The sequence below is a fragment of the Hylobates moloch genome, unplaced genomic scaffold (genome assembly GCF_009828535.3).
Source record: "Hylobates moloch isolate HMO894 unplaced genomic scaffold, HMol_V3 SCAFFOLD_10, whole genome shotgun sequence".
NCBI lineage: Eukaryota > Metazoa > Chordata > Mammalia > Primates > Hylobatidae > Hylobates > Hylobates moloch.
Window position 1 is genome coordinate 83,072,594 of NW_026652285.1, and position 16,951 is coordinate 83,089,544.

At 36.8% G+C, this 16,951-nt stretch overlaps 1 protein-coding gene across 7 annotated transcripts in view; it reads right to left on the reverse strand.

The window, feature by feature from the left end:
- LPAR1 (lysophosphatidic acid receptor 1) overlaps positions 1-16,951 on the reverse strand; it is a 164,858-nt gene that overhangs the window by 65,837 nt on the left and 82,070 nt on the right. For all 7 annotated transcript variants that reach the window (XM_032164847.2, XM_032164849.2, XM_032164855.2 and 4 more), the window contains one exon: positions 2,020-2,767. In XM_032164847.2, the coding sequence (XP_032020738.1) occupies positions 2,020-2,767 (748 nt within the window). The remainder of the gene's footprint in view (positions 1-2,019; positions 2,768-16,951) is intronic.

Below are 16,951 nucleotides of genomic sequence, written 5' to 3' on the forward strand. Positions count from 1 at the left end.
TGATGGGGTTTTCCATGTTCTAAAACTTCTCCCATCTCACAGCTTTAAAAATCATGCTCTTTATTCCAGAGATGTCAACTGCATTCGATCTTTGTGGAGTATACTAGTTTAAATATTATTTCTGTTATTTTAAAGTTAGTGGTTGTGTAGTGGTAGTAGTTGGACATGGGACAGTGGCATTTAGGGCAGATGTACACTGAAACACTAGCTCCTATAGCCTCAAAATGATTATTTCAGCCTGAAAAACAACCCAATGAGGCACAAAAGTATGTGAATCATTCAGTACATCACACACTGGAATACACAAGATATTATACAAAGGTCAAAATTAAAACAAGAACTTGGCAGGTTAATAGTCCAAGTTCAGTAGTCATTTGCTGCTGGCAATTCTGCAAACTATGAGTAGCACTTGTCGTAATAGAAAAAGTTCATGCATATAAACAATGTCAACCAACATTTAGATCATCGGCAAATAAACATTTGAGTCAATACAGAAAAAAAGTCTCATGTTATTTAATGTCTCATGTTTTATTTCATACAAAAATAGCATCCATGGTAAACGAAGATGTGTTTCATCCACATAATGGAAAATATGGCCTTGTGGCACAGGTGTGCTTAAGGTCCTGTTAATAAACACACAGAGAAACCATTTTTGTAGTTCTACTAATCTTCATTGGATGGAATAAGACAGTCTCATATCTGAGGTGATGGGGTCCTCAGTGTTTCAGTTAGTTAGGCAGGGTTTTAGGTATGTCAATAATCCCAAGGCTTAGCTGCTATTCTCACAGGTCTGCATGTGGGTCAACAATGAGTATAGCTGAAAATGATGTCCATGATGCATTCACCCTAACCAAAACAGACGAGACCTATGCATCGATCTGAATACTACTTTATATAATGATCATTAGGACCCTGTCTCCTTCCAGTGGCTAAAATTAAGGTAATTCTCAGAGTTTCAGAGGAGCCACATAATCCCATGTTACAGTCACTCAAAAATGCTATACAAATTGGAGCACAGAGAATTACAGGAACTTCCCATTGAACTTCTGTGGGGAAAGAGGAGGTGATAAAATGGTTTTTCTCAGTTTCCACAGGGAAAGATGAAATGATAAAAGGTTTTCAAAAAAGATTTTTTAATGTGATCAAATGTTAACCTGAATATAGTCTATGGAGAATGTGTAATTCCATTGGGTAATTATTTTTAAAAATTCTCACTCTAAGCTCCAAAGGAAATGTCCGTATCTGTCCTTTTCATGGGTTTATCTCCAGGAGCCAGCACAGAGCGTAGAACATAGTAGGTGCTCTTTAACTACCTTCTACACACGTAAGTGAATATATTCTTCTTGATCACTACTATGAATTTTTCATCCAAGAAAAACAATGCTTATTTAAAAGTAGAAGGTATTTGAGTCTACAAATCTTGCTCTTCACCTTGAAATATGAATTAACCTCCATTACTACAAATAGAAAATTAATAGAAAAGAGGGAAGTTTTCATGAAGATGACTGTCAGAGAATATCATTAATTCCAATCTGCTTCATTCAGTAAATCTATATAAAACCTTGATATACTTATCTATAATGTAGTAACAATTACAGAATAGACTAACAAAAATAACTACATATGGAAGCATATTTATATTCTACAAAAGCACTTTCTGTCTGAAAATATGTAATACAGAAACCACAATGCAAAAGTTTCACAATTTAGGCTGCAAGAAAAACGAAATGAGTTTGATTGCTAATTCTGGTATTTTCAGCCAAACTCTTCAATGACATCTTTTACATCATCATCATTTATACTGCACCACTGAGACCCATGTTTCCCTAATGCTAATTCTATAACTTTAGAAAGACTCATAAGCTGACATTTAATATAAAGGTGCCTCATCCCCTTGTAATTCCTGGTGAATTACCTGGTGAATATTCATACTGTTGGTTACCTCTGTCATAAAATAATGTGGTTTATGTTAAGTTATTGAGAATCTATAAAGTAAATTACAGTCAAGATAGAACTTACCAAGCACAATGACCACAGTCTTCAGAAGACTCATCATGGTATCCCGATTCCGCCGGGGTCCAGAACTATGCCGAGACATTCTCATAGTCCTCTGGCGAACATAGCCAAAGATGTGAGCATAGAGAACCACCATTACCACAAAGGTCACCAAGTTGAAAATGGCCCAGAAGACTAAGTAAGAGTCACTGTAGAGGGGTGCCATGTTGGAACAATTTTCAATATCACAGATGCAGTTCCAGCCCACACTGGGTATAGCACCCATAACAATGGCCATAGTCCAGATGACCACAATGACCACCACTACCCTCCGGTTGCTCATCCGTGTGTGGAGCTGCATGCGGAAAACCGTAATGTGCCTCTCGATTGCAATAGCCAGTAAGTTGGCCACAGATGCCGTCAGGCTGGTGTCAATGAGGCCCTGACGAAGGAGCCATGTGCTAACAGTCAGTCTCCGAGTATTGGGTCCTGTGTTGAACATGAGATAGAAGTAGGCCAACCCAGCAAAGAAGTCTGCAGCAGCCAGATTAGCCATTAGGTAATAAATAGGAAAATGGAAGCGGCGGTTGACATAGATTGCCACCATGACCAATAGGTTGGCCAACATGATGAAGATACAAACAGTGATTCCAAGTCCCATCACCAGCTTGCTGACTGTATTCCATTCTGTGGCAAGATGCTTTCCACTTCGGTTATAAAAGAAGGCAATGGACGCATTATAGAAGCACTGCTGTTCATTCATGGCTGTGAACTAAAAGAAAAAGGAGAAAAGATGATGAAAAAGAAGCCACAGGTCCACATTTAAAGCTTATATAGATAACACAAGACTTTTATAGTACATGCAACAGAAAAACAAAAGCAAATAATTTGAACATTTGATCCTACATACCATCTTGTGATTATGTTGAAACTCCAAGGTTTCTCACAATATTACTGTCCTCAAGATTAAAGGCAGTTGGAGTTAAATAAATGACAAGGTCTCTGCTTAGCGGTTTTATGTCATTGAAGTCTACTACAAAAGCCACATGGCCAACAAACCTTGCTTAAAATACATGAGACAGACAAAAATTTTGCACAACATTGCAATTGGAATATTTACCATAGTAAAATCTATTTGACCTGTTATTTAGGGAATCTGTAAACACAGTTGGTTTCTAGATAGGGTATCATTGCCTCATTATTCTGCATTTCTATTCTCACACAGTATGTTCCATGTGGGACAGACATTTTGTAATGCAGGTTCCCACAAGGACCATCATTCCGAACATTTCCAACAAGTCACTGTGCATCAAAGGTTTTTTGCCCAAAGCCAGCATTTGCTGCTCAACATTCCTGTGGTCAGCACTGCCTACCCCCACAACTCCTTAAGCTCAGAATAGGACTCGTCAACCAATCTATGACATTTGAGAATTTTTTTTCTTTTTGGAGGACCCAACGTAACCTCCAAAGAGTAGGTGACCCTTTGACAACATTCTACAAGTAAAATATACTTAGATTAGATGCAGCATATTTTAAAGTGTGGAGTGAAAATGCTTTATAACATGTTTACTTATTCTTCAACATCATTGATAAGAATATATTTGCTTATTATTTATATTCTCACTTTAAAAAGGATTGAGACAGTTTAAAACAGAATAATATATATTTATTTATATATATCATAATATATAATATATAATTATTATAATATGTAATTATATGTAATAATATATTTAAACAAAATTAGAAAATAAGTCACAAAATAGAAATTAGAAAAGTATACATCACATAGAGTAAGTCATTCTTCCTGAGGCTCTAAGCTTACCTGGGACCCCTAAAATTAAAAAATATATCTTGAAGACAGTTCACATTCTACTTTTTCATTTTTATTTTGCTTTGCATCTAACAAATTACCCAAAACATATGACACTTTTAACCACTATTTTTGATCAAATATTCTACTGAATATCCATAGGTTGTACACTAAAACTTCCAAGAACAACGTGAAATACTTAAGTGGTTAGTCTTCTGACTTACCCAGGCATCTAAAGTCTCTTTCCTTATCTAGACTTTAATAGCTTTTAGATTATGCTTCAAACATTATACTTAATACATTGTATAATTATTTATCTCTTTACTTGTCTGCTTCTTAAAGAGATCACAGTCCAGGGCACGGTGGCTCACATCTGTAATCCCAGCACTTTGGGAGGCCAAAGTGGGTGGATCACTTGAGGTCAGAAGTTCGAGACCAGCCTGGTCAACATGGTGAAACCCCCTCTCTACTAAAAATACAGAAGTTAGTCAGACATGGTGGTGGGCACCTGTAATCCCAGCTACTCGGGAGGCTGAAGCAGGAGAATCACTTGAACGTGGGAGGTGGAGGTTGCAGTGAGCCAAGACCATGCCACTGTACTCCAGCCTGAATAACAAAGCAAGACCCCAACTCCATCTCAAAAAAAAAAAAAAAGACAAAGTTGATCAAGCTGTTTCCCCACTGGACATGTTTTAAGGGCTTATGAGTGCACGTTAGATAAAAGTCCAAACTCTTCAATCATCTTATCAGACCTTACTTACCTGCCTCTCCAGCCTCAACTCAAGATATTAATGACTCCAAACTCTCAGCTTCAGCTCTATTTAATGTGCTGTGCTCTCTCTCTCAACTCTGGTTCTCAACGGTGAAAACAGTGGTTTCTTGTATCAGAATTACCTGAGAGTTTGTAAAACACTGATTGCTGACATACCCGCAAGAACTTCTGATTCAGTAGATCTGAGGTAGGGTCCCAAATAATGCCAAGGGAATCACTGTATCATAATTGCTTAATTATCTGTTGATCCCCTCTACACTAGGCTATGAAACCCTATAAACGCAGAGATTCTAGCTTGCTTATTCATTGTTGTATAGTATCCAACTGTTCTATGGACTACGTGCTAAATACATATTGATTTTCTTAATAAATTAAAGATATTTCCAAAAATGTTTAAACTTTACAAATTTTCTTTCTGCAAAGGATATTTAAAACTTTGTCAAGACAAATATAAAAGTCTATTCTTTTCATTAGTCTCTATAACCATCTACCTTCTCTGAATCAAGAAATGTTTAAACCAAATATCAAGCGTATATTATTTCACAGCATTCCAATTTCTGAACACCAAGTAGCAACAAAGTTAAGCAGAGATATATGCAGCTTCTTAGCCCTTCCCACAGAGAAAAATGATAAAGTTAAGGATGGCAAAATTAAAAAGTATAAATTATCTCTTTAAGCCACAATGTACAAAGATGAGTAAAACTGACAGATTTTCTCTAATGGTAGAGAAAAGTGCCCTGTCCTATGCCATTTCTTTTCTCTCAACAATTGATTGTAATACCATAAAAACCATACATATTTAATGACATAACTCAAATGATTTTTGAAACTCAATTGTATCATCTGTGAAATGAAATTGGACTAACTTATACATAAGGTCTATTTCAGATTTAAAATCCTATACTAAGAGGATTCTGGATAAGAACTCTATATTTCATGAAAATTAGCAGCTAAATATTGAAAGAGTAGAAAATACACCAGGAATTAAAAATTGGGAGTGTATAATATGCCTGAGAAGAAGTGAGAGGAATTTCAGTTAGTTTTATGACAATAGGACTGAATTGATAGAGGAATTAAATCTCCTCTCCTATTGTCTGCAGAAAGCACTAGGTCAAAAGAATAAGCAGTGGAAACCCTGAAAGCACCTCCAGTGGCAGTGAGAAGGGCAGTGTGAATGGGCTTTCCTACTTTTTCAGGAGCTGACAGACTTAGGCAGAAAACCCACATGGTTCAGAGAGAATCCAATTTAACTGCAATTGGACTATAGGCCAATAAGATAGTCAGGGCTATAATGACAGAAAAATAATTATGGAACATAATGGGGAAAAATGTAATCAAAGGAGGTGGCCACTCATCTCCCACCAAAGAAGAAATCACTTCCCCTCCCACTGAAGCAGATGTGTGGGAGGGGAAAAAAGAAGAGATAGAGAAAAAAATTAAATGATGGGACATCTCTGATTTGCGTCCTCAATGTGTTTTGTTAACATAGTAACATTGAAAATAGAACAAGCCATTATGAAGACAAAAGAAATCAGTAAAAACTTCATAAAAATAGTTTTTTATTGCTACTTTAACAAATTGCTATAAATTTAGTGGCATAAATATACAAATTTATTCTCTTAGAGTCCTAGAGGTCAGAAGTCCAAAATAGGTCTCACGGGACTAAAATCACAGAGAAGGCAAAGCTGTGTTTCTTTCCAGAAGCTCTAGGGGAGAATCCGTTTCCTTGTCTTTTCCAACTTCTAGAGGCTGCCCTCATCTCTTGGCTCATGGCTACCTGTCATCTTCAAAAGCTGGTAATGACTAGTCAGGTCTTTCTCACGTGACTGACACTCAATCTTCTTTCTCACTCTTCCACATTTGATGACCCCTGTGATTACACTGAGCCCACCCGAAAATCCAGGAGAACCTCCCCCTCTCAACATCTTTAACTGAAACACATCTGAAAAGTCCCTTTCTCTATGCAAGGTAGTAGCCACAGGCTCTGAGGGTTAAGTAATGGATATCTTTGGAAGCCATTATTGTGCCTATCAGAACAAACTGAAAAACAATTTCTGAATTAAAAATGGCAATGCAGATAATGAAAGGAAGTATAAAAATACCAGAAAACTGAAATGGCAGGTAGAAGACTTAAGAAATTCACCCAACACTCAGAAAAGAGTCAGAGATGATAAGAACAAAAGAAAAGAAGGCACATATAGGAAAAAACTGCAAGATGCACCAGGGATCCAAGAAAGATGAGAAGGAACCTGAAGAAACACAGCTCCAAACAGAAGACAAGTAATTGCCTAAAAAGGAAGGTCTCAGATTAGTGATTTAAATTTATATAGATTACAAAACAAAGTTAATTAAAAGCAACTAAAATGTAGGCATATCTTGATGAGATTTTGGGATCTCAATGGTAAAGAAAAATTGTAAGAGTTTAGAGAAAAAATAAGTAACAAGTCAAATATCTAAAGACAGAGAGAATCAGAACAGACCCATTATGCAGAGAAATTTTTTGAGATACACAGCCAACTACATTGATGTTTTCATATGAGGACAATAAAGAACAGTCACAGAAATGTGAGTACTCAGAAAGAATGCCATCTACATTTCATCTACCCTTCCTTCATAGAGAAAGTGTATACACTATTTAACTCATGAGAAAAGAAAAAAACAAATACACACACACACACACACACACACACACACACAATAAATACAAGACCCTGGTAGCAAACATTAAAACCCACAGAACATGATTCTAAATAATTGTTCTTCATAGGGTTATAAAACTTAAAGCAAATATCAAAAATAATTATTGAAAGACGCTATACCTATTAATAAAATAGCAATTTAATAATAATCTGGGATTAAAATTACTGTGTAGATAAAAACTTGAAATGGGGAAGCAGAATGTAAACATATTAATTTTCTCTTATTACTCAAGTAAAAATGAGATGACTTAAATGTGACAAGTTTTCAAAAATAAATTTAAATATGCTGATTCAAAAACCACTGAACTGAATAATTAATACACTAAAGCAGAATGACAACTTTTTGTATTACTAGAGAAAAACAGAGTGCAAAATAGGAGGAAAGCATAAGCAATATACAGAATGACAATTTTGTAAAATTTACGTAGGTGAGACTATAGATGATATCTTCATCTTTAGAAAGTAGCTCATGTTTATTGCAAGAAATTTTGGGAAGAACAAAAATACACTCAAAGTTCAATAAGTACTTTTCTAAAAAGTTCATTATAAAATCCAAATCGCTATAATTAGAAACTTCTCTGTAATAAGAAGTTATAGAATTTTACCCTGCCCAAGAACCAAAAACATAAATAAGATAGCATTATTCCCAAATTCAGTTGTCCTCAAAACTTCAAAGAGAAGTTCATATTCATGCCGTTTTCTCATCCACCAATTATTTTGTCTTAGGATGATAGGGCTCGAGGGAAGTGATCTCACTGACTGCTCTATAGAGTAGATGTTACAAATCTCAGAAATTTACCTGACCTTATTGTGTGATCTCAAAATAAGTTATAACCAATTTGCCAAGCCTAAACTCTAAAGAGTCACATATGGTGTTTATCTTCACCATGCACTTCATTCATCCATGCACACATTCATGAACGTTTATAGGATACCAGGCTGGGCATGGCACTGCATTATGCCTTCTAAGAGTACAACTGATGCACCCAAGTGCCTGCCATGGAGTCACTCACAGCACATCTGATGTGTTCTTTCATCTCTTGAAAGACAATTACATACTCATTAGCCAAGAGGAAGAAGGAACAGTTGGCATAAACTGACATACTAGTAATTACACCAATGTGGTTTAGTATTTAGATATGAATGTAAATATGTATTCTACTGAGATACTCTAAGGGAGACTGTAATCTATGCTGATAAAGAACTAGTAATAAGATATAAATCAAACCAACTTACTTCCTCCACTTCTGTTAAAATACAATAGAGTGAGCCGGGGCGGGGGCCTGAGTTGTAGCTTTGGTTAAGCAGATCTCTTTCTGATTCTCATGTTCAACCAGCTAATTTGTTTTTCAATAAGTTCCAAAACTGTTCTGAATCTCAATTGTCTCATTTGTAAATTAAGGTAAGGATGACCTATAAGACTTTTTAAATTCTTATTCTTAAATTCAAAATAATCAGGCCTATTTTCTTTCTCCAAAAAAGATGAGAAAAGAGACAGCATAGAATTTAATTAAATTCCATTAAGTCTCTATTAACAAGAAAAAAGTCCTCACCCTTCTTAGAGCTTCAAATTGGACATTTTAAAAAGTGAGATGTTTTGTCACAATAACTAGAAAATGGGCCACAAAACAATACTGATATCCACTAAAAATGATTTTAAACTAGAATATTTAAAATTGCTGAAGAATATGCAACTAGTAAATTTTAGGAGGTTTATCTGAAGAAGTACATAAAATGTACTTCTCATAAAATAATAATGTATATCCATGTGATATACACATACGCAAAAAGAAACTGTGCAACACATAAATTGTAAGTTGCAACACATAAATTATAATAGATAATTATGCAATAACTGTGCAACACATAAATTATAATAGATAAAAGTACTTTTTATCTATTATAGCCCATTGTCTACCATGCTGAGAAAAGGTACACATCATCACACTTGTCAAATTTCCAAAGAGAATTCTGTGTCAGTCCTAAGAGGAAGGAATGGAAAAATTCACTAAAAACACTAAGATGTGCGGGATAAAGTATGATAAATAGTCCTTAGATGCACTGCTAAGCTAAGAGGGAACTTAAACCAAGGTGAAAGGCTGTCCAGGCAGCAGATTGTCAGAGATCATGAGGACGGGGCTTTAATACTATTGGGAAACAGAAGATGAGCCCTCAGGCTTGACTGAGGCAGTGAGTTGGAATTGAGACCCACCCACCAAGCTAGCAGTCTCTAAGATCTTCATATCAGTAAGTGTGTAGATCAGAAAAAAAAAAAAAAAAAAAAAAAAGATATCCCTGCTTGCACTGGGAAGAAGAAGGAAGTTTTGTCAAGCTTAGGCTCCAGGTTGGAAAATAAATAAAGAGTCCCTTAAGAAATCATGACTCTAGTCCCATAAATCACACAAGGCTGGGATTTGAACTCAGACTATCTGTCAAGTCTGAGAACCCACAGGAGAAGAAATTAACACAAACCAAGGTCCTGAGTTGGTGATATCCCCGTGCTCCTCCCACTCACCACCTAACACTAGCGAACACCAAACTTCTCTGGAGGACGAGACCTCAGCACAGCCAGCCACATGGGATTCTCTCAAACCAGCCCCACTGAATATAAACTCACCTTCCAAAAGGACAAAAACACAGGAGGCTGCCACATGTGAGAATCCCCAGAACAGTCCACAGCAGGATTAGACCCAAGAATGTCAGATAATAAATGATTAAAGACAAAACGGAACTGACTGCATTCTCCCTTTTCCACTTCTATTGGTTCAAGAGTTATACATTGTTTCTATTCTTTAATGCTTAGTCTTAATATTTTAACATGCACACTTGACTAGAAGTCTAAAGGTAATCCTCTTCCCTTGATATGTTTTCTCTCCAGTGCCTCCACTCCCATCTTACATATTACTGTGGCTCAACATTCTACTTCCATTTGTTCTGAAGCCTACCTAAAATTACTTGCTATTACTTATTTTCCAAGTTTATTTGGTTACCCCATAAGAAGCCAGTAGAATCATCTTACAAGAACAAACAAGGAGAGTAAGAACAACATGAATTATGAGTTAATCTAATTTAAGATCATAAATGAGAGTTTCTAAATAAAATGCAAGTAAATCAAATATGTATCTTCAAGATACACACAAACACACAGAATATAGGGTGTGTGTATGTATGACTAAATGGGTTGTGTGTATGTATATAAATTTCTTGTGACTAAATAGGGTTTATTCCAGAATGCAAAGATGATTTAACATTTAAAAAATTTGGTTACATAATTAACCACTCTAACAAATTGAAAGAGAGAAAAAAAGCCAATGATCATCTCAAAAGACACGGAAAATGTGCTTGGTAATTTTTAATACACTTTCATGATATTTTGACAATCTATAATTAGAAGATAATTAATTTCCCGAACTTATTAAAAAGTCGCTATCAAACATGTACACTAATTGTCATATTTAAGCATTTGCTTTCAAAACATTCATATCATATTTAAGCATTCACTTTCAAACAGAAACAAGGACAGGCATGGTGGTTGATGCCTATAATTCCAGCACTGTGAAGGGCTGAGGCAGGTGGCTCACTTGAGGCCAGGAATTTGAGACCAGTCTGGACCACATGGCAAAATCCCATCTGTACTATAATAAAAATATGAAATTTAGCTGGGCATAGTGGTATATGCCTGTAATCCCAGCTATTTGGGAAGCTGAGGCATGAGAATTGCTTGAACCTGGGAGGCGGAGGTTGCAGTGAGCGGAGATAGCACCTCTGCATTCCAGCCTGGGTGACAGAGTAAGACTCTGTCTCAAAAAAAAAAAAAAAAAGGAAATTTTTTAAAAACCTTATTTTTAACCACACATAATATAATCAGTTACACAGAAAATGCAAGACACCTATAAACAAACTGTATTAAGAGAGTTTAACAAATTTTCTGAATTAATCATCAAGCCATTTGAATCAACTGCTCCTATAAAAATACCAGAAAAAAAATTCTAGTTATTATTTCAAGAAAGAACACATTTACAGTAACAAGAGCTCTAATGTATCTAGGAATAAGTCTGACTTTACAAAAGCATACAAGCAAACCTAAATAAATGAAGAAATAAAATATTTTGTGAATAGAGATGTAAAGATGTCAATTTTCCCAGTATCAATATATAAATTTAACATGATAAAATTAAAATCCCAAAAGGGTTTCTCATGGAACTTGACAGACTCCCTGAACATTGATATGAAAGCACAAAAGAACAATACCCAAGACAACTGGAAAACTAATAACTAGATGCCTTACTGAATACTACATTTTAAAGTGACGGTATTTAGGACATTGTGATATTGGCATAGAAATACATGAATAGCCCAATGGAACAAAATAAAGAGCCTGAAACACACATATTATAACTTGATATGAGAGATATGATTTTACCCATCAATTGAGAAAATGACGTATCTGTTCATTCATGTAAAAACACTTAAAAACTGAATATTTATTTTAAACACAGAAATCCATTTCAGGCAATATGAAAATATACATATAATAAAATACAATTTTAAGAAGAAAATGAAAAAATATATTTATAAGCTCTGAAGAGGGGAATATTTCTAAATATGACCAAAAAGCATCGATAAAACTTGACTAATCAAAATTTTAAGACTTCTGTGCTGCAAAATCTAACGAGTGAAAAGAAAAACTAAATTACTAGAAACTTCAGAAACACACATGAGAGAGACTTTCTCTGCAGTGAAATGTAAAGACTTCTTACAAATCAAAAAGGGAGAAGCCAAACAATCCAATAGAAAAAGGGGCACCGATGTGGATAGGCAATTCACAGAAGAGAAAACCTTAAGAGCCAATAATCACATCAAAAGAAAATTACATTTACAGGGAATCAGAGAATGAATTACAAACTGCAGTGAGATCCAATTTATTTTCATCAGGTTGGCAAAAACTACCAAGTTGGAAAATGTCAAGAGTCAGTGAGGTCAGTCCTACAGTGCTGGTGAAAGTAAAATTTAGTACAATAGCTTTGAAAAACAGTTTGGCAAAAACTATTAAGTATGAACATGTTCATACACTAGATCAAAAGATTCTAACCCTAATTTTAAAAAAAAAAAAAAATCACACATGTGCCTAAGGAGAGACACAAGAATTCCAATTGCCACTCTTTTAAAATATCAAAATATCAAAGCAACACAAATATTTATCAACTGGTGAAGGAATAAATCACAGTATTACCAGAAAGATAAAAAGCAGTTAAAATAAACAAAGTATACCTTTAAATATGCCAATGACTGAAGCAAGTTGCACAAGGATGCATGCAGTACATTATTCTTGTGAATATTAAAAACTTGCAGAAGCCAAGACGGCTGACTAGAGGCATCTGGCACTCACCTCCTCCACAAAGAATGGAAATAGCAAGTAGATAATCACACTACAAACAGGCCACCTAAGAAAGAGTACTAGAATTCAACAGAGAAGTGACAGGAAACACCTAAGGCAAGGAAGAAGAGGGAAGCAAGGCAGCCTGCTGTTCTGGGACTGGCGAGAAGCCTGGAACGGCTCTTCGATGTGGGGAAAGGGGAAGTGACCCCAGTGGTCCACAATCCCACCACAGACTCCAATCCTAGCCACAGGAGAGCCCCTCAACCCACAGGGGCCCTGAGGCTGATGTAGGGCGCTCCCTGGAGACCATGCAATAGCATTACTCCAGAGACGGAGCTCATGCCAATTCCCATCTTCCGCCTCACCCTCTAGTACTAAGCAGCTACAGCAAAGCACCACTTTGAGAACCCAGCCCCCACCAAATTGCATCTACCCGAGGGGCCCAAGACCCCCATCTCTCCACATATCTGAAGCTACACTGACAGCCCCTGCCTACATCTACCACCACAGCTGACTGCCATTGGCAGCAACTCTGCTGCCCGCAATAGCAGGGCTACAACACATTTAAAAATGCCCTGAGGAACGGCTACTCTGCTTATAGCTGCCACCTGGGGCTGAAGCATGTGCTCTCCAACCATCTGTCTATGGTTGCTGCCATTGAAAGCAACCCTGCCCTCCCCAGCAGTAGGACCACAGCACAGCCATTGCCACCCCCACCAAACATTCCTCTGCAGAACTGAGGATCACCCCGCCCCTGCCTACCACAGCTAGCACCGGCACCACAGCACTTGGGAGCCTGAGGACACGTCCACCTGGCCCAGCTCCACTGTCTACCTCCAGTGCTCAAGCATGCAATCCAGGGGCCTCGGGATCATCCTGCCCCAACCACCACTGGCACCTGAGCACACCTCCTGGGGATCTCAGGATGGGCTCAGCCAAACTGCCACTATCACCTCAGTTGGCACACAGACATATGTGCCACCTGCAGACCTGGCGATTGGCCCTCCCAGCCTGTTGCAGCCACTGTCAACACAGTATGGACCACTTGGATCCCACAGGGTTGCCCCATCACTAATACTGCTATCTCCCACACCACACCTGACACTCAGAGGGACCGAAGGACCTACCCACATGCCTGGCCCACTCAGGCAAGCCTGGAGGCTCAAGAATCAGCCTGCCTGGACCTCTTACACTGGTATCAGCATATACCAAGAACAGGCATGCTCAGCCTGCAACTGCCACTACTGAGGCTCAGGACTGACCCATCTGACATCCCCGGCCCTAGCGAATCTTTGCCACAGCCTCCATAACCAACCACACCCTAAGCCACTTAAAGAATTACAGACACATAGACTGGGCACAGTGGCTCATGCCTATAATCCCAGCACTTTGAGAGGCCGAGGTGGGCAGATCACCTGAGGTCGGAAGTTCAAGACCAGCCTGATCAACATGGAGAAACCCCAACTCTACTAAAAATACAAAATTAGCTGGGCATGGTGGCACATGCCTGTAATCCCAACTACTTGGGAGGCTGAGGCAGAAGAATTGCTTGAACCCAGAAGGCAGAGGTTGTGGTGAGCCAAGATCATGCCATTGCACTCCAGCCTGGGCAAAGAGTGAAACTTGGTCTCAAAAAAAAAAAAAAAAAAAAATTACAGACACTACTGATACATTTACAGCCAAATAAATTATATGGAGACTACACTACTTCACATACTCAGAATCAAAGCCAAAGTCACCTACACAACCAACACCATAGATACATCTTCAGGAAAACATCCTCCCCTATGAAAGTAAATTCCCAAAACTGGAATAAGAGACTTTTATATCAGATGTACAAATTATCAACATGTGAACAAAAGAAACACAAAAAAGCAAGGAAATATGACACCTTCAAAAGAGCACAATAATTCTTCAGCAATAGACTTGAAAAAGAAACTTATGAAATCCAGGATAAAGAATTCAAAATAATAATATTTTAAAAAATAGTGAATCATAAGAGAATTCAGATTAAACAATAAAAAGAAATCAGAAAAGCAATTCAGGATATAAATGAGAAATTTAGCAGAGACAGAAATCATTAAAAAGAACCAAACAGAAACCTTGGTACTAAAGAATTCACTGAAAGAAATATAAAATACATTCAAAAAGCTTCAACAACAGACAAGATCAAGTAGAACAATTTCAGAATTTGAAGACAGGTCTTTTGACATAAACCAGGCAGACCAAAAGAGAAACAAAAGGATAAAAAAAGAATGAACAAAGCCTATGTGACATATTGGACACAATATACTGATCAAATATTTGAATTTTACATGTTCCAGAAGGCAAAGAGAAAAATGAAAGGGATAGAGGACCTATTTAACAAAATAATAGCTGAAAATTTCCCAAGTCTAGCAAGAGAATTAGACATCCAGATATAGGAGGCTCAGGGATCCCCAAACAGATACAACCCAAAAAGGTCTTCTCCCTGGCACATAATAATCAAACTGTCAAAAGTCAAGGACAAACAGAGAATTATAAAAACCACGGGAAAAAAAAAAAAAAAAGCATCAAGTCACTTATAAGGGAACCCTCATCAAACTAACAGATTTGTCAGGAGAAATTGTACAGGCCAGGAGAGAATGGGATAGGATGACACATTCGTTCGAAGTGCTGAAGGAGGAAAACAAACAAACAAAAACAAAACAAAACAAAACAAAAAACTGCCAGTAAAGATACTATACCCAGCAAAGTTATCCTTCATAAATGAAGAATAAATAATGTATTTCCCAAACAAGCAAAAGCCGAGGGAATTACCGCTAGACCATACCTACAAGAAATGCTTCAGGGAGTCCTACACTTGGAAGTGATAGGATAATTTCTACCATCATGAAAACACACAAAAGTGTAAAACCCACTAGTAGAGCAAACATACAAATGAGGAAGAGAAAGAACTCATATGTTACCACTAAAGAAAACCACAAAACCACAATGATAAACAATAAGAAAGAAAGGAAAAAGGATACATGAAACAACCAAAAATCAATTAACAAAATGACAGGAACAATCACTCACATATCAATAACAACCAAGAATGTAAACAGATTAAACTGTCTGCTTAAAAGATACAGACTGGCTGAATGGATTTAAAAACGTGATCCAACCATATTGTTACCCACGAGAAACTCATCTCATCCGTGAAGACACATGTAGACTGAAAGTAAAAAGACAGAAAAAGATATTCCATGCAAATGAAAACCAAGAATGAACACAAGTACCTATACACATGTCAGATAAAATGGACTTTAAATTAAAACAGTAAAAACAGACAAAGAGAGTCATTACATAATGATAAAGGAACCAATCCAGGAAGATGTAACAATTCTAAACAATGCACCAAACACAGAAACATCTAGATGTATAATATTATTAGATCTAAAGGAAGAGACAGATTCTAACACAATAATGGTTGGGGACCTCAACATCCCCCTCTCAGCATTGGGAAAAAAATTAACAAATAAACATTGGATTTAAACTACACTTTACACAAAACGGACCTAATAGACATTTAGAGACCATTTCATCCAACTGCTATAGAATGTACATTCTTTGTATCAGCACATGGAACAGTTCCCAGAATAGACCACATAAAAAAGTCTCAACAAATTTAAATAAAAATCATACCAATTATCTCCTCAGACCACAATAGAAAAAAAAAAAAAAACACAAATCAATTACAAGAGTAACTTTGGAAACTATACAAACACATGGAATTAAAAAAAAATACTACTGAATGACCATTGGGTCAAGGAAGAAATCAAGAAGAAAATCAAAAAATTTCTTGAAACAAATGAAAATTGAAACACAACATACCAAAAGCAATGGGATACAACCAAAGCAGTGCAAAGAAGGAAATTTATAGCAATAAATTCCTACATCAAAAAACTAGAAAGATTTCCAATAAACAACCTAAAAATATATCTCAAAAAACTAGAAAAGAACAAAATCAAGCCCCAAATAAATAGAAGAAAAAAATAATAAAGATTAGGGCATAAAAAAAGGATGAGTTAGTGTCCTTTGCAGGAACATGGATGAAGCTGGAAACCATCATTATCAGCAAACTATCACAAGAACAGAAAACCAAACACTGCATGTTCTCACTCATAAGTGGTAGATGAACAAGGAGAAAACATGGACACAGGGAGGGCAACACCACACACGGGGCCTGTCGTGGGGTTGGGGGGCTAGGGGAGGGATAGCATCAGGAGAAATACCTAATGTAGGTGATGGGTTGATGGGTGCAGCAAACC